The 24,625-nt window shown below is 38.2% G+C and overlaps 5 protein-coding genes across 16 annotated transcripts; 4 read left to right on the forward strand and 1 right to left on the reverse strand.

Moving 5' to 3' along the window:
- The first annotated feature begins 749 nt into the window (after positions 1–749).
- LOC130993888 (uncharacterized) lies at positions 750–3,979 on the forward strand. Its single transcript, XM_057918923.1, has 4 exons — positions 750–1,104; positions 1,968–2,804; positions 2,886–3,632; positions 3,680–3,979. The coding sequence occupies exons 1-4, from the start codon at positions 1,087–1,089 to the stop codon at positions 3,977–3,979; spliced, it is 1,902 nt and encodes a 633-aa protein (XP_057774906.1). The 5' UTR covers positions 750–1,086.
- Positions 3,980–7,422: 3,443 nt separating this feature from the next.
- LOC130995575 (pentatricopeptide repeat-containing protein At3g04130, mitochondrial) lies at positions 7,423–11,337 on the forward strand. Of its 12 annotated transcripts, XR_009092200.1 has the most exons (5): positions 7,453–7,679; positions 8,383–10,002; positions 10,480–10,607; positions 10,821–11,030; positions 11,112–11,337. XR_009092200.1 is itself a non-coding variant. In XM_057920916.1 (4 exons), the coding sequence occupies exons 2-3, from the start codon at positions 8,432–8,434 to the stop codon at positions 10,586–10,588; spliced, it is 1,680 nt and encodes a 559-aa protein (XP_057776899.1). In that variant the 5' UTR covers positions 7,453–7,679; positions 8,383–8,431; the 3' UTR covers positions 10,589–10,607; positions 10,821–11,337. The 12 variants fall into 12 exon arrangements, 6 of the variants coding, with proteins under 6 accessions (XP_057776904.1, XP_057776899.1, XP_057776900.1 ...); XR_009092205.1 differs by lacking the exon at positions 10,480–10,607 and having other exon boundaries at positions 7,423–7,679; XR_009092202.1 differs by lacking the exon at positions 10,480–10,607 and having other exon boundaries at positions 7,438–7,679; positions 8,389–10,002.
- Positions 11,338–14,444: 3,107 nt separating this feature from the next.
- On the forward strand, positions 14,445–17,305 carry LOC130995577 (uncharacterized). The gene is made up of 2 exons (XM_057920923.1): positions 14,445–15,549; positions 15,878–17,305. The coding sequence occupies exons 1-2, from the start codon at positions 14,878–14,880 to the stop codon at positions 17,141–17,143; spliced, it is 1,938 nt and encodes a 645-aa protein (XP_057776906.1). The 5' UTR covers positions 14,445–14,877; the 3' UTR covers positions 17,144–17,305.
- An 80-nt stretch (positions 17,306–17,385) lies between these two features.
- Positions 17,386–20,005, forward strand: LOC130995578 (lysine histidine transporter 1-like). The gene is made up of 7 exons (XM_057920924.1): positions 17,386–17,837; positions 18,025–18,408; positions 18,510–18,891; positions 18,962–19,067; positions 19,407–19,498; positions 19,580–19,648; positions 19,746–20,005. Exons 1-7 carry the CDS (start codon positions 17,671–17,673, stop codon positions 19,842–19,844), a joined length of 1,299 nt encoding a protein of 432 aa, XP_057776907.1. The 5' UTR covers positions 17,386–17,670; the 3' UTR covers positions 19,845–20,005.
- A 383-nt stretch (positions 20,006–20,388) lies between these two features.
- On the reverse strand, positions 20,389–21,504 carry LOC130995579 (TLC domain-containing protein At5g14285-like). The gene has a single exon (XM_057920925.1). It carries the CDS (start codon positions 21,286–21,288, stop codon positions 20,572–20,574), a length of 717 nt encoding a protein of 238 aa, XP_057776908.1. The 5' UTR covers positions 21,289–21,504; the 3' UTR covers positions 20,389–20,571.
- Positions 21,505–24,625: the final 3,121 nt, after the last annotated feature.

Genomic DNA, 24,625 nt, shown 5'->3' on the forward strand with positions numbered 1-24,625 from the left:
AAATTGTAGGTATTTTTATATGTGTTAATAGGCAAAAGTGCCCCATTCCTTATTCATATTTTGAAAAATGCCCACCCTTATCATGCAAAGCTATCCATGCCCTAAATTACTAATTAACCCTTAAGTGGGTCAACATCAAATGTAATGATTTCGGTTCTCTTACACAATGTTACACATTTTTGAGTTTCAATGCATTTCTTTACAATAATGACCGAAATGATTTCAATCTGTGCATGCAATGATTTTGTAAGTCACTGTATATATATATATAGTGTTCATATCTTTAAATTGTAAATATATCGACCGGACACTAATTAACACTTAAACAATATATTAAATTAAATTCAGCAAAATAGTAAAAATTAATATAAAGATACAAATAGATAGAATACAAACTTTTATGTCGATATATCATCGATCCGGCCGGTAAAATGGCCAGAGAAATGTATCCGACCGGGTACATTTCAATTTACAAATGACCCGGCCGGATACATTTTTCCTTGACAATTACCGGCCGGATCGATGATATTTAGGCATAAAATATTCTATTTTATTCAATTTCATAAAAAAAAAAAATCAAGACGCTAATAATATATATCCATGCGTATCTATCTTAAATTTTTTATTTTTTTTCCCTTTAATATCTTAATTTCAATACATATATTCTTTGAAATTATTTGTATATATATATATATTTATATATATATATATATTGTGTTATTCTTGAATGTTGATATATAGTACTATATAACACTATATATATCGTGTAAATCAATTGATATCTTTAAATTTAAAATATACTCAATATCCGTCCCAAATAAATGCATGCTTGTTACCCAAAAAAATCATGCATGTTACCGATACATAAAGGTAAAAATATCTTTCTTCAAAATTTGATTCCCTTTTGATAGACATAAAGCCGATACAATCGGCTTCTTCACTTTTACCCACTTACTTTAAAATACTAGGGTTTTTTACTCCACCACACACCTCTATCGGCTTCTTCACTTTTACCCACCGAGAGAGAGAGTTCAAAAGATTGAAGCACAGAGAGTTCAAAAGATTGAAGCACACTCGGACTCATCCATGGCATCTTCTTCACAGGTATTTATTTTTAATTTTCATGAAATTGAATAGAATAATGTATGCTAAAACACGATCGGTCCGGCCGGTGAAGTGGCCGGATAAATCGATCCGGCCGAGAACATTATTTAAATGAAACATACGGCCGGATCGATTTATCCGGCCACTTCACCAGCCGGACCGATCGTGTTTTAGCATAAATTATTCCATTTTAATTAGTTGTATGTTTATATTAATCATTAGAAATTTACTGAATTTAATTTAATTATATTTGTTTAAGTAATCATTATTGAATTATTATTGCGAGTTTTGCTGGGTATTACATTGCATTGTTTGTGTGGTTTTTGTGTAATTTAATAAAATAAAGTATTTTATGCCTATATAGAAACTATCCGGCCGGCACTATGCCCGGAATAATGCGTCCGGCCGGAACAGTTTCAATCTGAAATGTACCCGGACGGATTCATTTTACCGGACACTTCACCGGCCGGATAGTTTCTTTTTAGGCCTAAAATACGTTACTAAATATATCTGTATGTTTACGTTAATTATTGAAACTGTTATTTTACTGAAACTGTTATTGTTTAATTATTGAAACTGTTATTAAATAAATATATTTAATTGTTTAATTATTAATTATTGAAACTGTTATTGCTTGGTAAAATATTAAATTGCAGTTTTTTAATATTTTACTGAATTTAATTAAATTGCTTGGTATTAATTGCAGTTTAATATTACTGAATTTTACTGAATTTAGTATTAAATTGCAGTTTAATTAAATTGGTTGGTATTGATTAAATTGTAGTTATTTAATTATGCCTATTTGTATTATTTTTTAATTTTTTTACTGAATTTAATATGGTATTCATTTTGTAAATGAATAGGCGAATGTCCCATATCTTCGTCGCGACACTATAGACCAGACGGAGGTTGCTATCAGCACCTACTATAGGGATTCACATTTTCCGGAGCTGGTTGAAACTTTAAATGTGGTCGGCGAACAGTGCAATTCAGATTTATTGGGAAGATTTAGAGCATCATGTTTTGGGCATTTCACTGATTGGAGGCCCGGCGCGAAGAGCAATAAAGCATTACACCAGATTGTATCGAGGCAGATTGTGTCAGAAGAAAATGAGATGTGCTTCTTTCTGTGCGGAGCACGAGTCAGATTTTCCCCTGCGGACTACGCATTAGTGACTGGGCTCAATTTCGGGGGATCGAGGTTCGATGCGACGTTACAGCACGACTGCAGTCGCGTGGAGGCATACCAACGATTCTGCGGTACGCGAAGCATGACCATACAGTCGCTCATCAAACGCGTGTGCGATTTGGATCGTCGAGTGGATGATGAGGATGAGAGCCTGTACCTTCGTGCTGTCCTCGTGTGTGTGGCTCACACCCTTGTTCTTGGGTTGGATACGCGGGTACAGCCGTGGCTTTGGGTTTTGGTGGATGATCTGGCTACATTTGATAGATTCCCCTGGGGCGCGTATTCGTATAAGATGTTATGTCATTATACGAGAGAGACAGGAAAGGGCGAGAAGTATCACTTCTACGGTCCTTCGTGGGCTTTATATGTCTGGGCATTGGAGCGCGTCCCGGGCCTCGGACACATGGTCGCAGCATCTAGCGGTGATCCGACAGCGCACCCTCGGTGTTTGAGATGGACTTTCAGGGGTAAGCCCCGGCTTCACGGTCTGCGCGATCTATTCGAGGGACAGGTAATCAGTTATTTAAGATTTAGTGTTTCACCGTTACTGGTTTTACTTATGTTCTAATATATTATCTTTGTTGCTTTCTAGGGTGGTGTCCTGCCCCTGGAGCCCGATGATGACGATCTGTCGAGTCACTACTTCATATCAGCGCTGACACCGGGCGAACTCTCGGTGAGCTTCAGGCCCCCCGACAACCCATTAGCTCGGGGTGTCCAATTTCCACAGCAGACCGGAGCCCGTGTTGTGGAGGAGCGCGGGGACGAGGAGAATGTACCTAGTCAACCTCGTATGACTCGCGGTCACAGTGTTCGGGGCCCTGTGAGGGATGCTCGACCCCACGAGCCGGCTCGTCATTCAGTAGATCCGGGCAAGCGCCCAGCGCCGCATACTTCTTCATCGTCGAGCGGATCTCGGTCTGTATCCAGTCCCAGCGAGGGTGAGGTGGACCGTAAGTGGGTGAAGAAGACGATCCGTCAGGAGATTAAGAAGGCCTTCGGCAAATTCGTGGATAAACTGAAGGGCAAGGGTAAAAAGGATAGGTGCAAGAAGAGCAAACATTTCCCAGTGCCCGACTCCCCTGATGATGATGACCAGCGACGGTCCCCTGATGATTACCAGCCACGTTCTCCTCCACAGCGACGGTCTCCTCCACCCAGTGCTTCAGGGCCCGACGCTTCAGGGCCAAGCGTTTCACGTTCCTGCGACGACGACCCCCGCGGTGAGGAACCATCCAGTATCCAGACCCAGGATTACAACGAGCAGTGGCGGGCCATGAATCAGTCTGTTCAGGGCGACTACACACCGGCGGAGCAGACTTTTGACTGGTCGACCCAGGTCTACCCTCATTGGTACTAACCAATTAGTTAGTTCATCTGCTCCAGGAACCTGTTCGTCATCATCCTCGTCGATCTGCAAATTCTGCCAACCTGCATATTCAATCCCCGCCCTTCTCACGTTCTCTGTCTCCGACAAGTCTTCAGAGGCGCTTGTATCAGTCTCGGCTTCAGACGATGGAACATAATCTTCATCTACATTACCAGCATCCTCCACAAACTGAGGCTCGTACGTATATTGATCATCAGCTGGACCCCAACAACGATCAGTTGTTAGGCGATCGTACTGGTACGGATTTGGCTCATCCCATGAAGGCCAACCCGTTGACTGATCATTACCCCAAGTGACCGACGGTTCAACACTTTGTTGCGCCGGTGAATCTCCGGCTGATAGGTCTAAATAAGCATATCTTTGGATTGCTTCCAATCCGTCCCCACCTTCGAATGTTGCACTGGATTCACCTCCATACCCGGAAGATTGAGGGAGATCGAACGAAGGAACATACACTCCTCCACTGTAATCGTCTTCAACAACATAAATCTCAGGAAAATGTGGCTGCGACGCCAGCAACTGAAGCAAATCATTGTCATCGGCAAGAATATTTTTACTGTATACCCTGCCATTTAATCTCTTCGTCAAATAATACAAGCTGTAATTAGTGCTCAATGAATTCTCCATCATCAGGTAATTTATCATGTACACCGTACTGGCCATTGTGTCTCCGAAAATATGCAAATTCTTAGAAGAGCCGCCGATGTACTCATAACCATTGAAGGCACCTCCATAATTAACCACAAAGTATCTCCCATATTCATTCATCTACAGAAAAAATAATAAATAAATAAATATATGATGTAAATTTAATACAATGTTAAAATACAACATATAACATGTTAATACACTCGAAAAACATCTATCCGCCCGGGGAAGTATCCGAGGAAATGTGTCCGGCCGTGTATTACATGATATATAATTACACACGGCCGGACACATTTTCGAGGACACTTGTCCGGGCGGATACATAATTTTCGAGCATATTAACATGAGTTATGTAGCAATATATATGTATAGAACTAAAATGCAACTAATAATTACTAATTAATACTTTAAAACATGATAGAATTTGCTCTAATTCACATGTATTTCCTTCAAACGTGGCTTTAAATCATAGTATGCTATAATATGCTAATAATTCACATAAGCATATAGGATCAAACAAAACATTGAAAATAAACAATAACCAACTTAAATTACATTTCAAACGTAAAATGACATACCTTTAAACGTTCGGATGAGAGAATTCACAAATAATAGCTTCACCACTTGGAAAATATTAGAATTTCTAATGAGTTTTGAGTGTTTTTTCACTTTGAGTGTTCGGATGAGAGGATGAGAGAATGAGAGAATTCACTCATATATAAACAAAGATTCCTTCATTTCACGTGAATTTCAATGAAATTAGAGTGTTTGACATGAATACTTTACTGACAAAGCTATTTCACATCATATTTGTCGTTTATCATCAATTTAAAAAAAAAAAATTATGTCCCTTAATTGAAGGCTAATTAATCGATGGAATATAAATACAAAAAATTAACACAATCCATATTAGCACTCAAAACACACATAGAAACCAAAAAAACATCTATCCGACCGGAACATATATGTGTCCGCCCGAAGAAACCTTATGTACGGTCGGATACTTTTTTTTTACGGTCGGACGCTTGTTTTTTTTCTTCCAATGTGTGTTTTGAGTGCTAATATCGATTGTGTTAATTTTTAGTATTTATTTTCCATTGATTAATTAGCCTACGATTTACTTGTAAAACCTTCGATTTTAATTCAAAAATAAATAAATATTATTTTCTCTGTCAGTATTTCACATGTTCCAACACATATTTGACCGATTTCAATGTTTAAATTGATGAATTGATGTTTTTCTTACACTTTAACAACTTTTGTCATAGATGTGTAAGAACTTTTGCGGAAAACAATGCACATCCATCACATTCAAAGGGCATTTTCGGTTCTTCACTTATTTAGGGCATGTAGTGCTTTGCATGATAAGGGTGGGCATTTTTCAAATTATTCATAAGAGAAAGGGCACTTTAAATTTTGCCCCTTTTTATATTTAAAAATGATATCATAAACTTCCACATTTAATATTTTATAAAAAGATGTGAGACACAATCTCTACTCAAAATACAATTATATACTCCATCCGTCCACCAATTCGTATTCTAATTTGTCATTTTGATTTGTCCACCAATTCGTGTCCTACTCATTTTTAGTAATTATTTTTTTTAATAAATAAATCACTTTTTTTAAAAAAAGTCATGCTCATTTTTCCACTCAACAAATAAATAATACTCCCTCCGTCCGCGATATTGTTTCCACATTTGTCATTTCGGTTCATCCGCAATATTGTTTCCACCTCCATTTATAGATGTAAGATTCACAAATTTCCACTCACAACAATAGTGAGATCCAAACTCCACTCATTACAATATCCACTAATATCTACTACTATCCACCACTTTTCTTAAAATCGGTGCCGTCCACAATGTGGATACGATATCGCGGACAGTGAGAGTATATTTTATTTAAAAACCTGTACCCTCTTCTCCTATAACACGAATTGGTGGACGGAGGGAGTATATATATATATATATATATATATATATATATATATATATATATATATGTGTGTGTGTGTGTGTGTGTGGGATGGCTACCGTAAAAGCACCTCTCAAAATAAGAAATAAGAACTAGGAAAAATGTATGAATTTTATGTATAACACGTATGAATTCGTTGTATAAAGTTATGAATTGCGAAAAATAAATTTTTGCTACCTTTGGCATTCGAATTTAAGACCATGAATTCATCCAACAGGGTGATGAATCAACCGTAGATTTTGATGATCTAAGGTCTGGAAATGATTCTTATTTTATATCTTAAGAAGTGTACTTATTTTAGCCATCCCATATATATATATATATATATATATATATATATATATATAGGGGGCCGCTCCAATGAGACCCCCTAATTTTAGTGAGATCTAGGGCACGATCTGGTGCGTTTATTTTATCAATCCTATGGCTTATATTGTATCTGGAGCGTGATTTTTTTTCACAGGGTTCGAATCCTGGAGAGAGCAGAATATTTTAAATTTTGTTATTCATCAGTATATACTGCATTGTTCATCTGTATATACGACCATGTTCATCAGTATATATGTCTTATTCATTACGAATTTTTTAAATTTTATTTTTCATCAGTATATACATCTTGTTCATTAGATATACGTTTTGTTCATTAGTATTATATGTCTTATTCATTGTACTCATGTTACACGAAAAATAGGGGGTCTCACTGCAGCGCGCCCCTATATATATATATATATGCCCACTTATTTTTCGTGAGACACTGAGGACAATGAATAAGACATACTATATACTGATGAACAAGGGCCACAAGACAGTATATACTGATTAATAACGAAATTTAAAAAATTGGTAATGAATAAGACATATAAACTGATGAACAAACAATATATACCGATGAACAATGCAGTATATACTGATAAATAATGAAATTCAAAATATTTCGCTCCCTTCAAGATTCGAATCCGAAAAAAAAAAATTCTCCTCCTAAATATAATATCAGTTATAAAATTGATGAAATAAACGCACGAAATCGTATCTCAAGTCTCACTAAAAATAGGGGTTCTCAATAGAGTATAAATTTAGTGTCATCTCCTTTTGTCTATAACTTTTTTAGGGAGGGAGTAGCATGTAAATATAAATTGAATAAAATAGCTAAAATCTGAAAATCACAAACAGAAAAACACAATTGCGCATCAGTCTGGCTCCCCTCCGCCCTCGTCTCTCTCACTCTCTGACTCTCGCTCGCGCCGTCTCCTCCGGAAGCTGCCGCAGCACGGCACGTCGGCAGCAGCGCTGTAAGCCAGCAGCAGTCCGCTTAGCTGCACGGCAGCACCAGTCCGCTCGGCGCCTGCGTCCGCCCTTCACAGCAGTCAGCAGGTAAGTCATTTTCAATTTATTGCTTAAAGGCTTCTGAACTCTGAAGAATACATAATTGAGAATGATGAACATGTGAAGAAGACAATTAGTATGTGATATGGCTTCTTCTTGATATCTTGAATACATTGCTTGAAACCAATATGATGAGCTTGCTAAATGTGTGGAGAAGAAAAGGGTTTTTTTTTTTTTGAATCGGGCATCAGGTACAACTCGCTTAAGTTTGGGGCTTTATTTTTGTGATTGTCTTATGTCCTAAAACATTTTTCTTGTAGGTATTGAAATTTTGATGATTCAGAAGCCTTCATTGTTTTTTGCTTTTCTTTTTCTATGGATTTTGTTAAAGGAAACACATGAAAATGGTGCAACCTTTTCCTGGAAGCGTACGATGGTGGCTGTTTGAGTTCACATGGACACATGCTAAGCATTCATTGAATTGTTAAATGTGTTTAGAATTTACACAACTCTGGGATGATTACTAATGGATGAAGCTGAGTGCCAGAAGATAATATTTTAATTTGTCAGTGCACTTAGTAGTTAGTACACACGATTGTTTTCATCGATATTTCAATTATTAACGTGTCGATTTGCCAGAATATTATAATGATTTGATCATCAGTGTTTTGATTTGCAGTGTAATTGATATACATGTTTGCTTTTACTATTTACATGAATGAGCTCTTTAAGTGGTTAAGTTTTTAAATAGTCGCAGGCTTGACCAATATAAGATCATCTTCCTAAGCTAGGATCCCTTCATGGTCCTTCGTGGCAGAATCCTCTCTCTAGTCAACAGTTTCCCTCTGTTTCCAGTGGAAGCTCGTTTTGCGGTTGTCTCCAGGAACTTCCTTTGTCGTTCGCTTACTTCAGATGTTTCTGCTGTAGAAAGTTACCCCTTGTCTGGCAATCCATCTTCTCAGCAACCTGGAATATGTGAAGACATTGGAAGGAAGCATGACATTGATGTCATCATTGACAAAGTTCTCACTGCACAAAGTGAATCTGAAGTCTTTCAGTCTCTGGTTCATGACATAGAGTGCAACAAGATACAGATCACTCACAGCTTGGTCACAAGGTTACTTCATCGTTTTCAAGATGATTGGAAGTCTGCAATTGGTGTTTTTAGATGGGTGGAAACATGTCCAGGGTACAGACCTTTGCCCGAACAGTATGAAAAATTGGTGGATATATTGGGAAAGATGAAACAAATGGAGAAAATGAAGGCACTAGCTGGGGAAATATGTGAAAACCATCTCGTCTCACTCAATACAATAGCAAAGATGATGAGGAGACTGGCTGGTGCAGGAGAATGGAAAGAAGCTGTCAAGATTTTTGATGAGTTAGAGAAATTTGGATTGGAAAAGAATACTGAGTCTATGAACATACTGCTTGATACCCTCTGCAAAGAACACAAAGTCGAGCAGGCACGTGCACTATTCTTGGAGTTGAAATCACATATTGCACCAAATGCAAACACCTATAACATTTTTATCCATGGCTGGTGCAAAATAAAGAGGGTTGAGGAGGCACAATGGACTATCGAGGAAATGAAGGGGTGTGGTTTTCGCCCATGTGTCATTAGCTATTCTACCATTATCCAATTCTTTTGCTCGCGAAACAAGTTCCACAAGGTTTATGAGCTGCTTGACGAAATGGAAGCGCAAGGATGTCCTCCTAATGTTGTTACTTTCACCACCATTATGCATTCTTTTACTAAGTCGGGTTACATAGATGAAGCATTACAGATAGCTGAGAAAATGAAACTAGCTGGCTGCAAACCCGATACACAGTTTTGTAATGCGTTGATACATACCCTAGGGAGAGCTGGCCATATTGAAGAGGCATTAAATGTTTTTACTAAGGAAATGCCCAATGATAGAATTAACCCCAATACTTCAACTTTCAATTCTATGATTGCTATGTTTTGCCATCAAAAACAAGAGCAAAGGGCCCTGGAGTACCTTGGGATCTTAGAACAATCACCATACTGTAAACCTGATGTTCAATCATTCTATCCATTGCTGAAGTTATATTTTCGAGATGGGAAGACATGCAAGTGCTTGAATCTCTTAGATGACATGGTTAAGAAGCACCATTTATGTCTTGATTTGGCAACTTATACTCTTTTAATCCATGGGTTCTGCAGAGGAAACAAATATGAGAGGGCGTACCAGCTTTTTAAGGAAATGATAGGTCAAAATATAAAACCTAGATACGTGACATGTTCATTGCTGTTGAAAGAAATCAAAGAGAAGAACATGTATGGTGCAGCTGAGATGATTGAAGACTTCATGAAGAAAATGAAATCACCTGGAATGAAAAACTGCAGGTAAGAACTTGCTTCTATAAAACTTCCTTCTGCTATTTTATTGTTCTGTCTTGTGTGTCATGCATGGAGAACTAATTTGTACAATCAAGAATTTCCCACGGCTGCATGGAGAACTAATTTGTACATAAATTTTACACAAGAAGTCACTTCTATTTCTAGAAATGTTTGAGAGGCATTCATACATGACCTATATATCAACTTTATTTTTTAATCATGAAAATTTGTTTCTCTCTTACCTTTAATTTTAGAATATGGTCATACATGGCCAAAGCACATTTTCTCTTGCACAAGTTATTGGACAACTATATTCAGAATAGAACTTATGTTTTGTGGTTTGATCTGATCATTGTTGCATGATTCCCTAGGTTAATATAAATTCTACCTAGGCCAATAAAAAGGAAACTTGTTGTACAAAGAGGTCATCTTCTAGCCCCCTAACTGGCTTGTTGTAATCTGTATATTTCTCCTCTTGAACAGGCCTGATATCAAAGTATGGATGGAACTGAGAGGATTGTTATATTTAGTGAATGACCAAAGGGGCTTGTTTGCTAGGTGGTGTGGGATAAGACTTTCTATGTTGGATTAGGATGTCTTTAAAATATAAGGTATTAATATTATGTTTGCTTGAATGTATAATTTTTTTTGCAACATATGCTCATTGCATCCTTTCAAGTTATTACTTGTTTTCATTGTTGTTAATGTAAACCATTGTGACTCTGTTTGATCTGAATCCTCTGCTGAAGTCAGAGAGAGTCAAAGAATTAGACAACGACATGAGTTTACACTAAGAATGACTTGTTGCTTTGATCACTGTGCAGCAATCCTACTTCAAATGAAGTTTGAAGAATGTCGCTCGATGGGGCAACTATTCCAGATAAAGTTAATGTTATCATGACGTGCCCTCAGGGATGGGAACTGTATTCCAACTGAGATCAGTCCAGACTCGTCTTAGGTGGGCATTTGGCGTGTATATGGGACATTGAGCCAGAGGCCAAAGTCGAACATTTGAGAAATCGCTAGTGCGTATGGTGAGAAATTCAGTTTTCTGAGCTTTACTCCATAATTTTCTCCATTGTAGTGTTGTGATAGTGTATTTCAACACGTGGTAGGTTAGGTACGTATCAAGATGTAGCAGAAAATTTGAAGGCAAAGACAAAAGCATAACTTGTTGTGGAATGTTTGGCGTTAAGTTGAATGGATTGTGGTAGTGGGTTAAATTGCATTGGATGCTCAGGCCGGAATGCTACCTTCCAAACATACTATACTTCTCTGCATATGTTGACAAAGAATATGTCAAAACTATCTGGCTATAATCCATTTTATTAATTCCCATTTAATTTGGATTAGTGCACCTGTTTTCTTTGCTAATTGAAGTAACTTTTTTTGGATTATTGTTAATCATATTATCAATTACTTCCCAAAAGCGACATCAACTCTCTTCTTTTCACGTAATTATCAAGTCAAGTAAATTTGAGCATGAGATCATTGTAGATATCATGTGAAACACCGTCAAGATTCGTTAGACTAGAATTAACATCTATGCACTGTGTCAAATTTCAAATTCCAACTATTAGAATTTTCATATCTACCAATTGACTAGAAACAATTAAGAAATTATCAAAATACTATGACTGCAACACAAGTATAAAAATAGACTATCCCATCTTACTATAATAATCCCTTCATTCTGCATCCTTTTCCAATTTCGAATGCCTAGTCTAATTTTCCTAGTGAATGATAAATTATTTATCATAGAGTCTAGAACAAGATAGCAAAATATTACAGGTTAATGGTTGATTTTACCTATTCCAAAAAATAAAAATATTCACTAAAAAAAAACTATAGAAAATATCCATTTTGAATTTGAAAGAATAAAGTTGTATTTACTTAAATCGCTAATTTTGCTCGACGTGCACGACCGATGCTAGTCAAACATCTCGAGCATTAGTGCATGTTGCACTAATGTTCGACCGTTGCGAGTTGAGTATGTCGAACATTAGTGCTCAGCATGCTTAACCTCTGCTAGTCGATACACCAATGCTCAATATGATCGACTATTGCAAGTCGAGCATTCTTAGAAAATGCACTAATGCTCGACCATTATGAGATGCTCGGTATAAGGGTAAAAGAGTCCTAAATATGTACTCCCTCCGTTCAATTGATAATGGTCACTTTCCTTTTTAATACCCCGTATGTCACATTGATAATGGTTTGTTCCATAAAAGGAAATCATTTTTTCTCACAAAAAGTTTTAGGTTCCACCATTTTTTTCTTAATAACCGTGTCCAAAAATAATGAGTCATTATCAATGGGACGGGGGGAGTATAATTTTATATATTTTTGTAAAATGTGAGTATTTTTTTAATTTTATCTTTCAAAACGTGTATATATATTTTTCCCCAAATATTATTAGCAATGATAATATAATTTGTCATTTATGGCAGGTAAAGAAAGAACTTGCAAAGATTTACAATTTTATTTATATTTAATATCTTTTAAATCTGCTTGAAAAAAAAAATATGATTGCACATTACAGTGTGGATGGAGGGAATATTTGTTCAAAGGAAACTTATGAATAATTTTCAACATATATATTTCTAGATTGCAAATTTAAAGATTGTGGGAAAAAAATAAAATTTGATCAATAAACAAGTTTATGAATTTAGAGGCAATTAATCCTAAATATTAATGAAAATTTCTCTCTCTAATTTATTTTATTTTTATTCATTTTTAAGGTTCTTCAGTTTTTTTAAGCCTGTCGGCTGTTGTACACTTTATTCCTGAAACCAAGTAATCCATACTGAAAGATCATTTCGAATACAACCTTGAAATCAATTAATTTACAATTTTTTTTGACTCAAATCACCCAAAACCGATCTATTTATTGTTATACTCCTCAAGAAAAAAAAATGTCACTATACGATTTGCAGCCTAATTTTTGTTGACTTACCATTTTTCTAAATGATGACAATTTGCCACTTAATTAATGTGGTCAAATGCGCTCCATTTTCACTTCATCCAAACTCTTACCTTATCATTTACCTCCTAAAATTAAAATATTTAGGTATTAGACTGTAATATTCTCTACATTTTATATAAAATGGTGCGACAAATATAACTAGAGCGAAGTAGCCCAAATGAAGCATAAAACTCAATTTATGGCCACTAATTGAAAAAACATAAATTTTGACATTTTTTAACGATTTCGGACGTTTTTATCTTTAATTAGGCGGACCAGGTAGGATTAGGCACGCGGGTCGCGTGATGGGTCGGGTTAGGCACTTATAGCACTATTAGTGCCATAAGTGCTAAGATTTTACTTGGTTTTATTTTGGATTTCCGTTGGCACTTATGACATCAATGGTGCCATAAGTGCCAACAGAAATCCAAAATAAAACCAAGTAAAATTGTCCCTTTGGCACTTATGACACTAATAATGCCATAAGTGCCAACGAAAATAAAAAATAAAACGAAGTAAAATGGTCATTTTGATACTTATGACACTATTAGTGTCATAAGTGTCATACGTGCAACACAAATACAGAAACAACATCAATGGAATGAATAAATCACGATGTGAAGAAGATGAAGCACATGAAACAAACAAACAAACAAAAAATCCTAAATGGATCATCTAAATCCTAAATGGATAATCTAAACCCTAAATGAAACATCTAAACCCTATAGGGAAGTGTTTAAAATGACCCTTTTGGCACTTATGGCACTATTACGTGCCATACACGTGCAACACAAATACAGAAACAACAGCAATAGAATGAAGAAATCACTATGTGAAGAAGATGAAGCACATGAAACAAAAAACAAACAAAATCTTGTATGAAAACTCGTCGGGTCACTACAAATTTGTCAAAAGTGGCGAGAGAGAGAGAGAGAGAGAAACGAGACGAGAATCGCCTCTCTTCATCGACAGGGGCGAAAGAGAGAGAAGAAGATAGGAGAATCACGTGTACGGTGGCTACGAAATTGGAATCAGTGTGAGAGAGAGAGATGGAGAATCGGCTCTTCAACGACGACAGGGAGAGAGAGAGAGGGTTGGACTGGATCTGACGGGTAAAAGGAGATGGCTAGACTGGGTCACGCGGACAAAAAGGGTATAATAGGCATACCGCCTAATTAATAGCCAGATTTTATTGTTTTAAGATTAGGAGCCAAAATTTGATTTTCGTTCTTCATTATGACCAGCTGCATACTTGAACATGTGAATGAACTTGAAAATATAACCCAAATGATAAAACCATAGTATTTTTCCTGAACTAGCAATTAAACGATCTCTACTGCACAATTCCCCATAATAAATGCTTGGAATCATGAAAAAAGAATCCGTGGCAAAAAAAAAAAAAAACATTTAGAAAAGTAAATTTCTTCATGCAAGATTTGTGCATAAAGAGAATCCGGCGATTCTTTTTATTACATCGCTTACCTTTTTTTATTACAGGAGGAGAGACGAGCAAAGAAGAAAGTGAGCAAAAAATAATAGTCCAGTAACAGGACACCACGCCCCACCACAAACGTTGTAATCTCTTTCTCTTACTGTGTTCTTAATTGTGTGTGTCACTACTATGCCTTGACATCTATGGCCACTCACGGGAGGGAACGAATCTTGAACTCGAGGGAATTTCATAGTTTCCCAATACTTATTTTCCATATCCACAAAAATACAGCAAAATAATAAATAAAGCCAACTACTATCAACAAATTTGTGGCCTTTCTTCTCTTCAACTCATTATCATCTGCAAATACTTCATCACTTGCATAATTCTCACTATTGTATTTTTCCCCTTCCTCTTTTCTTGTCTTTCAGCAGACGAAAATAAAAAGACTTAGCAACTTGTTTAGGTTTGTAGATAAAATCAAATGGATCCTCCTCCTCCCAGATACTTCCCTTTGAGATGGGAGAGCACAGGAGATCAATGGTGGTTTGCTTCTCCAATAGATTGGGCTGCTGCCAACGGCCACTACGACTTAGTGAGGGAGCTTCTTTACATTGACACCAATCTTCTCATCAAATTAACCTCCCTCCCGAGAATCCGCCGCCTCGAGACCGTCTGGGACGACGACGCCACCTTCGCCGACGTCGCCAAGTGCAGGTCCCAAGTCGCCAGAAAGCTCCTCCTCGGATGCCAAAACAGAAACGGTCACAATTCTCTCATCAGGGCTGGCTATGGAGGTTGGTTGCTCTACACCGCCGCCTCAGCTGGAGATATGGGCTTTGTTAAAGAATTGCTGCAGAGGGATCCTCTGCTGGTGTTCGGAGAGGGAGAGTACGGCGTCACTGATATGTTTTATGCGGCGGCCAGGAGCAGGAATTCCGAGGTCTTCATGATCTTGTTTGATTGTTCTCTCTCCACAAGGGGGCAACCGGGTTTTAAGGCTGAGATGTTGAATAGGGCGCTTCATGCCGCCGCTAGGGGCGGCAATGTGGGCTTGTTGGCCGAGCTTTTGGGAGATGACGGCGATGTTCTCGCTTTTCGGGATGCCAGAGGCTCCACGCTGCTGCATACTGCCGCTGGGAGAGGCCAGCTTCAGGTGAGAACATAACCATTAATTATTTATTGTTTACTAAGATGGATTGCAACTTTTGCTTATTTGATTCTTATCCAATTGAAACACCATAGGTTCTAGTTACTTAATCATGTTGTTTGAGTGTGTCTGTTTTAGCAACATGAGTTGGGGCTTAACAATGTTGGATTATTTCATTGTAGTTGTGCAAAAAGGGATGTTTCTATTGAGGAGGTGATGATGATGATGATGATAAGTGTTATGTATAAAGTATGCTTCTATGTTAGATGCTGCAGCTGTTTAGTTTTAGTTGTGTTATGAACTCCTTTCTGTTTTTGTGGTTCCACAATGGCAGGTAGTTAGGCATTTAATATCCTCGTATGAGACCATGATCGAGGCCGTGGACAACAGAGGCAACACGGCCTTAAATATCGCGGCCTACAGGGGCCATCTAGCAGTGGTGGAGCTTCTTGCACGCACAAGTCCTAGCACCGCGTCTCTGTCAAACAACTATGGCGACACGTTTCTTCACATGGCAGTTTTGGGCTTCGTTGCCCCCGGCTTCAGAAGGCTGGACCGACAGCTAGAGCTCATGAAACAACTGGTTTCCGGGAGCCTTGTGAGCATGGAAGATGTTGTCAACGTCAAGAACAACGAAGGCAGAACTGCCCTCCACATGGCTGTCATTGAGAACCTTCAATCCCAAGTTGTCGAGCTGCTCATGTCCTTGCGCTATATAAATCTAAACATACGCGATGCTGATGGGAACACGCCCTTAGATCTTCTCAAGCAGCGCCCGCAGTCAGCCTCTTCTGAGATTCTGATCAAACGGCTGATTGCAGCCGGAGGGATTGAGAATTCTAATGATCAGACCACAAGAAACGCCCTCGTTTCACATCTGAGGAGGCATGGCATTGGAGGTAGTAGCCCCGGAACCTCTTTCAGAATCCCGGATGCTGAGATATTACTGCACACTGGGACGGATGACCTTGGCCCCTCGAGCTGTGATTTGACTAGCTCCGAGTATGGATACTCTGGTGAAATCGAGCGCGTTGCATCCACCTCCACCTCCTCAAAATATAACAAACTGGCCACCATCAACAGTGCTGCCAAGCGTTTCAAGAATCTACTGTTGAAGAAGGCCAGGAATGGAGATGCTTCTGATATGGAAGACGACTATTCCATCGGATCGTGTAGATTGAGCTCGAGCAGCAAGAACAGCCCTATCTCGCTTAGGCAGCAATTCTCGAAGCAATCTTCCCTCCCAAACAACAAGAGAATACAATCTCTACCAGCCGGTGCTCTTCCAAGCCCATCCACCAAGAAGAAGTTTGCTGCAGGGCTAACACACGGCGTGCTGCAGCTGCTGCCAAAGTCGTACACTGCCTCCCCTTCGAGCGCCTACTCTGAGTCGTCATGGCCATCTCCGCTATCAGCTGATAAAGGAAAGAGTCGTTATCACTCCCCCAACTCGGGCAGCCTTAAAATGAAGCAGAAGCACGCGTCGTTCAACTTGAGGCTGATGAACAACTACTTCTGTTTCGGAGCACAAGGCTTGGCCGTGGACAACTCCATTACCTCGCCACGGCCGAGCCAGAATCAGCACAGCCTAGCTGTGTAGGTTTGGTTTTGATCATTAATGGAGAAAGAATACTTTCTTCATGTGTTTGTATGACTTTTGGTTATGGACCAATAATTCATATTCATAATGTAAATTATTGAGAGGCTATCTATGTATAGTATTTATACCTAAAAATAAGGTTGGAAATTTTGCTCGTTGTCACGCCTTGTGTTCCTTCTCTTGAGGTAAGCCGTTGCTATAAAATATCTTGTTTCCTTTCATTTGTGAGACTCATTCATTCACTCATCATTCTTGACGTTATATTTGTTGTCGGTTAATTTTGGTAACGGAGCGAATTTGGCACGCTTTTGATTCAACTTTCCAAACTCAAAAAGAATCAAAGACTGTTGACTAAATATTTCCTAAAATCTTGTGAGATTTTAATGGCTGGATTTGGAACTGCAAGCAACTTTCCTTGTATTCAGATATAATATATAGTAATACATAATGAAGTGATTGTTATTGAGACCAGAGCTAATTGTTCTTGTTTAGAGAGGATAATTGATTTGCCATTTTTGAGTTGAGTGATGGCTGGCCGTGACGAGAGGACGGTGGAGGAGAAGGCGATCGACGACTGGCTTCCGATCACCTCGTCGAGGACGGCCAAATGGTGGTACTCAACTTTCCACAATGTGACTGCCATGGTTGGAGCTGGTGTCCTAAGTCTTCCATATGCCATGTCAAGCATGGGATGGTACACAATTTCATTTCTTGTTTCTAAATTCCTTGTCTTGTATTTCTATGGTGAAATTCAAGTATATTTGAATTCATCAAATAGCAAAGCACATGTAGTCTTGATGAATCTATCTAATTCTATTGAGACAATATGCAATTTACAATGTATTGTTCCATTAAGGGAAATTGGAGTGGTGATTTTGCAGGGGAGCTGGTGTGACAATGATGGTAATCTCATGGATCATCACCCTCTACACACTATGGCAAATGGTGGAGATGCACGAGATGGTTCCGGGGAAGAGGTTCGACAGATACCACGAGCTAGGGCAGCACGCGTTTGGGGAGAAGCTCGGCCTATACATCGTGGTGCCTCAGCAAGTGGTGGTTGAAGTCAGCACGTGCATCATCTACATGGTCACCGGAGGCAAATCCTTGAAGAAGACACACGAATCCTTGTGCTCCGACTGCAAGGAGATCAAGCTCACCTACTTCATCTTGATCTTCGCCTCCGTCCACTTTATCCTCTCCCACCTCCCCAACTTCAACTCCATCTCTATCGTCTCCCTCGCTGCAGCTGTCATGTCCCTAACGTACGTTCAACACTAGCCTATCTAACTCGATCTTTCTTGATTTCCTGTGATCTAATCTAACTAGCACTAACTTTCCTCTGTTTTGGGATAAATATATGTAGCTACTCTACTATTGCTTGGACAGCTGCACTTGCAAAGGGAAGTGATGGTCATGTGGACTATGGGCCGAGAGGCGAGAACACAAAGGACAACGTGTTCAACTTCTTCAACGCGTTGGGAGACATAGCTTTCGCGTATGCTGGACACAATGTGGTGTTGGAGATCCAAGCAACAATCCCTTCACCTTCCAAGAAACCTATGTGGAAGGGAGTTGTGTTTGCGTATGTTGTTGTCGCCCTTTGCTACTTCCCCGTTGCATTCATCGGCTACTACATATTTGGGAATGTGGTGGAGGACAACATCTTGATCGCGCTCGACAAACCAAGATGGCTCATTGCTGCTGCTAACATCTTTGTCTTTGTACATGTTGTTGGAGGCTACCAGGTTAGTTCGTTATTTGTGTGTGTGTGTGTGTTTTTGTGTTTTGTTGATGTTTAGCTTTGTTGAATGGTAGATATATGCGATGCCGGTTTTTGACATGTTGGAGACGTATTTGGTGAAGGAGATCAAGCTGAAGCCTTCTTTCTGGCTTCGTTTCACTACTCGTACCATATTCGTTGGTAGGCTTCCTATTAAATGATGTGAACAAATTATCACAGTTTTATCAGAAATATATTCACTATACAAAATATCCACTATTGATTATTTAGCGAAAACATCCATGACGTGGCTCATTGGATGTCATAATGCAATTATAATTGGGTTTTTTTAATGAGCGGTCCCGAATGTGAATGTTGGGTGTGGGGAAGGTTATTTTTTATAAAATTTAATTATAATTTGAATTGATATTTCTGATAATTTAAAATATAATAATTCGAGATTTTGAAGTGATATTTTTCCCTTCGTTTTCACCTTTCTCATGTGAAAGAAATACATATTTGAACTCATTTATTGTGCAGCATTAACTATGTTTATTGGCATGACATTCCCCTTCTTTGGTGGACTGGTTGGATTCTTTGGTGGATTTGCTTTGGCCCCCACTACTTACTTTGTAAGTCATCCTCTGTTTTCTCTCTTTCTCTCTCTCTCTCTCTTTATCTCTCATGAATTTTTCATATTTGTCTTTTTCTAGCTTCCTTGCATTATCTGGCTTATTGTCAAGAAGCCCAGGAAGTTTAGTTTCTCCTGGATTATTAACTGGGTAAGTTTTAATCGGATCTTCTTGTAATATTACAAAAGAAAAAAAAAATCTTGAATTGGTATGATGCTGAAATATTTATTATATGTTGAATTTTCAGGTGTTTATTGTATTGGGTTTGATATTAATGACATTGGCACCCATTGGAGGGCTAAGGAACATCATTCTGTCAGCCAAGACCTACAAATTCTACCAATAAATTTGTCTGCTTGTTTTTTGTTGTGTTTGGTTGTAGATATCGTTATTGATGTTGACGAACAATACCTAAGGAATTTATTTTGTTGGACTATATATCAAGTGTCATTTGTTGTTGGTGCAAAATTAAAGTTTCGAGTAGTTTTGGTGTTCTTGTTACTACAAGATGCTCGAGTTGCGGCGTTTATTTCTTGTTATTAATAATCGAATTATTCCCCTATCCAACGTAGATACAATTAACATTTTTTACTACTACATTTTGTATTATTTATTCTCACCTTATTCTAATATTATTTTCTGTTTTTATATCCGTAGTACCAAAGGTTGGCTTTCTGAATTTTCATTCATTCGTCACAATTCAACATATAAAGATACTATTATGCAATAGTGTAATAGTACTACTTATTAATTTTGGTGTGTAATAAATAATGAACTCTATTGTACATAAGGACGACATATTTTTGATAATCAAGACTGAAATTGCAAATATGATCACTCCATCAAAAAGAAAAGAAATTGCTAATATGATCAAGTAATAAATACCCAACTTTCTTTTTGGTTCCCAACTCCAACAGGAGATGTTCAAAATCACTAATCCTTTGATTTATTCAGAATCACATATCAAGAAAAGCAAATATCAACAATTCATGAAAACCACAAGTAAGAGAAAGAAAAAAAAAAGGAGTCTCTGTAATCTGCAATAAATGAATAATGATGAAGATGAAGTGATGCTAAGATTTCTTGTGGTTGACTCTGCGTGTATATAAGTCAAGCCAGAGATGCAGAACCCAGAAAACGCTCAACCCAATCCCCACGACCATCACAACAATCCAAGAAACCCAACCCCACCGCGGAATCTCATCACTACCCACGAAGAAAAATCCGATCTTGCACACGTACAAGGGCCCAAGAATCCCCCTCACCACGCTATAAAAGCCATAGAAGAGCGGCGACAGGAACTCAAACAGCGCCGTCGCCCTGGCCGAATCCCGGCGCCGGTATCCGGCGAGGGTCCAGGCGTTCTGACAGAGCGAAGTAACCTCGGCGAGCGCGAGGATGCGGAGGACGGCGACGGCGCCGTGGGAGAAGGCGAAGCGGCAGGTGGCGAGGACGTAGAGCGTGGCGAGGTGGTGGGCGATGAAGAGGGCGTCGGTGGGGATGAGGAGGGCGTAGTGGAGGAGGTCCGTCGCGAAATAGGCAATGCTGTGGTCCAGAACTAGGTTGTGGAAGGCCGTGTTTGGCGACGATAAGTCCAGATGGGATGAGGATAGGAGTGATAGGATTAGCGCGGGGGTGCCGTGAGCCAGGGAGATGAGACAGCTCGATGCTTCGCCTCTCTGCTTTTTCCCCCACTTTCTGAAGCTCATAAAGTATCCCACCATGTATATGGAGATGAACCATACTGTGAATGGAAGGATGGCTGAATCCTCCGGTTTTCGGATGTCCATTAATGGAGTGTTAGAGAGAGAGAGACAGAATTGTTTGGAGGTTTTGAATCATAAAATCCAGTTTTGTCTATGTCTCAAGTAAAAAGTATATAAGGATTTTGGTTTTAGATTTTGATTTGGATTTGGATTTGGATTTGGATTGATGATGTATTGATTTTCTAGTATGGGGGTAATTGTTCTTCAATAATAAATTGGAAAAAGAATATTTAAAAAATGTCAAACTATTCATGTAAATCGTATGTGTGTTCTAAAATGTCTTTTACTATCTATAGATATCTAAATTATACCCAAACTTTCAATTTTGAGTACTGAAGTATGAATTATGGTTCTGTAATTGTACCAATCTTTATTAAGTTTAAGAAGGAAAATATGATATTCACAAAGTCATTCTTTTATTGAAAATATTTTATTCATATTTCAATATTCAAGCTATTTCACAAGATTCAATTTCGATTTGTTTTTTACAAAATGCATGCGAATGTTATTTAGTTGCCAAGTAAATCAATTGAATATTATTTTATTAATGATATGATATTGTAAGAGATATAAATGTATATACACAAGAATAATTTGGAATATGTTAGATAATTTTTTGTAATAAATGTGGCTTGTTTTTTAAGTTGTAAGGTTAAAGAATATCTGGAGTGTCACATCACATGGGAATAGTTTATGGTTTTATTTTAGAGGTAACATCATCACATGGTGGGAATGCCTAAAACTAAAAGAAATACTTTGTTCTAGAAGAATATTCCCACCATCTCAAATTGAAGGCAGTTGCTTGTGTTTTTTGAACTCGTCATCTTTACCCTATCTTTGAAACGAAACTGAAATTCATCATATTTTAAGCAACCATAAAATATAAAATACTCGTGCATTGCATTGCAGGTTGTAAGAGTTGTTTATTTCGATTTTAGTTAATAGGAATAAATAAGTCTTTAGCTTAATCTTGTTACGCTACTTGTCTATATATCATTTGTTTTGTATATATATATGCTAAGGTGGTCTTAGGTACAATTAGGTGTACCGTATAATCGGATTGATCCGTATTCAGACCTTGACCCACATCCTAATCCGAGTCCGTATTCTAATCCAAATTGTGTAAATGACACTATTCAATTATACAAATAACATTGTCTGTAATTGATACTATTATGTTATACAAATGACATTGCGTATAAATGACACTATAACATTGTAAATAACACCGTGTATAATTGACACTATTCAAAAATATAAATGACACTTCTTCTAAATGATACTATAAGATTGAAAATGACATTATAACATTTTAAAATGTTACAATGTCATTTATATAATCGAATAGTATCAATTATAGGCAGTGTCATTTGTTTAATCGAATAGTGTCCTTTACATGATTTGGATCAAGATGCGGGTTCGAATTAAAATACGGATATGGTCTAGACACGGATCAATTTGATTGTACGATACATCCAATTAGATCCAAATTTTTGTGATGTATGATGGATTGCTTCAAGAATGTAAATGGATCAAGTTGTCACTATGAAAAGAAAGATGACTTAACTGACCAATCTATGTGTGTGAATAAAAATAGTAATTAAGTGAGCTAAAACGATAAGAGAGGTGGTGGCAGGGCAGCAATCGTTGAATATCAACTTGAATTTTAAGAATGTATCATACTATTAATTAGGTGGAGTAGCCAATCATATTCCCACGTTGGGAGCAAGTCAATGAGACATTAATTTAAGGAGGGAATTTTGGAAGTGTTTGTTTTAAATAAGTTTAAAATTTTATTTTATCATATATTGGCTTTAAATGATAGACTTGGAAATATTATAAGGTATGGTTGGATATAGCTTTTATTTGAAAAATTGAAATAATGAACTTTCTTTTGTGAAAAGTCTCAGGTTTAATTATGTCTGCGTACAGTATAGTTTTCCCATTTTTATATAATGTGGTGGTCTCGTCTGTATGCAGGGTAGATATTTTCCACCTTTGTGGTGTAGTGGTCCTGCCTGCGTGCGATATAGATATTTGAATGATATGTTGAGTACTTCTATGCACTTATCCGAATGATATGACATATTCATTAAAACGTTAATACGTTGGGACATAAAGTGATATTTACGCTATAATATATAGATATCTCTTGTAATTCAAACATTAGCTTTTCTAAAAAAAAATGAATTCTTCAATCTTCACGTATTTAAATCTAAAATAACACAACTTCTTCAAGAGTGTAATGAGTTTATCGTCCAATACAACTTCGTTCTTGAATATCTAAACAATAGGAGTATTTCATAACATTTATTTTAATAAATCATAAAATCTTATTCCAAAAGCTTTGAGAGTTGGATGATTGGTCATGTGAAATATTATTAATGGCAAACAGAATTTCAATCATAATATATTTTTGGGTTAATAGCCAAAAAATACATGAACTATCACCAAATTTGCAAATTGCACATAACCTTTAAAATTAGCCTCAGAATACATCACCTTTTAATTTTGTTGTAATTTGCACACGGCAAGATTTCCGGCGAGGAATAAGTTTGACCGATGATTATGTGGACTAATGGCATATTGAGTGGCTTTTTTACCCACGTGGGCAAAACGACGTCGTTTTGATATTTTGAAGAATTTACTCAAAAAAAAATTGCAAATGTCTCTCCAACATCTTCCAGATCAACACGGCAGCAGCCCCTGCTTCTCAGGCGAGGAACGCCTCTCCGACATCAACACAGCAGCAACGGCGCTGCCTCCCCTCTTCCACCTCCACTCAACCGCCACCTTCCACCACCACACCACGACACAAACACCACACAAATCCCCAAATTTGCAAAACCCCCACATCCTCCTCCGCCTCCAACCTTCCAAAATCGGTGTCGAGCTGGATGAAATCGAAGGAGTGGTGAGGGAAAATCTATATCAAATGGGAAGAAATCCCCATATCTGAAGCCACAATCCTTGCGTGGTGTGTGTGGGTCGGAGAAGGCAGAGGTGGCGATGGGGTAAAAAGGGGGAAACCCCCAGATCTGGCGGCGGCGGCGACGAGGAGGAGGAAGAGGAGTTGGGATTTGGTGTTTGTTGTTGCGTGGTGTGTGTGGGTCGGAGAAGGTCAGAGGGGGTTTGGCATTGGCAGTGGAGAGACTCGCGACGGCTGCAATTTGGGGATCTAGGAGGCCGAGGGCCGCAATTTGGGGATCTGCAGCCATGGCGCTCCTGGCGGTGGAGGAGGATGAAAGCGGTGGCGTTGTTGGAGAGGATGGGTTTGAGGGAGGCGGACAGAGAGGCAACAGGCGGAGGAAGACTGAGTAGGTGAGGCGGAGGGGGTGGCGGCGTCGATGAGGTGACGAAG

Source organism: Salvia miltiorrhiza, chromosome 7, assembly GCF_028751815.1.
Source record: "Salvia miltiorrhiza cultivar Shanhuang (shh) chromosome 7, IMPLAD_Smil_shh, whole genome shotgun sequence".
Classification (NCBI taxonomy): Eukaryota; Viridiplantae; Streptophyta; class Magnoliopsida; order Lamiales; family Lamiaceae; genus Salvia; species Salvia miltiorrhiza.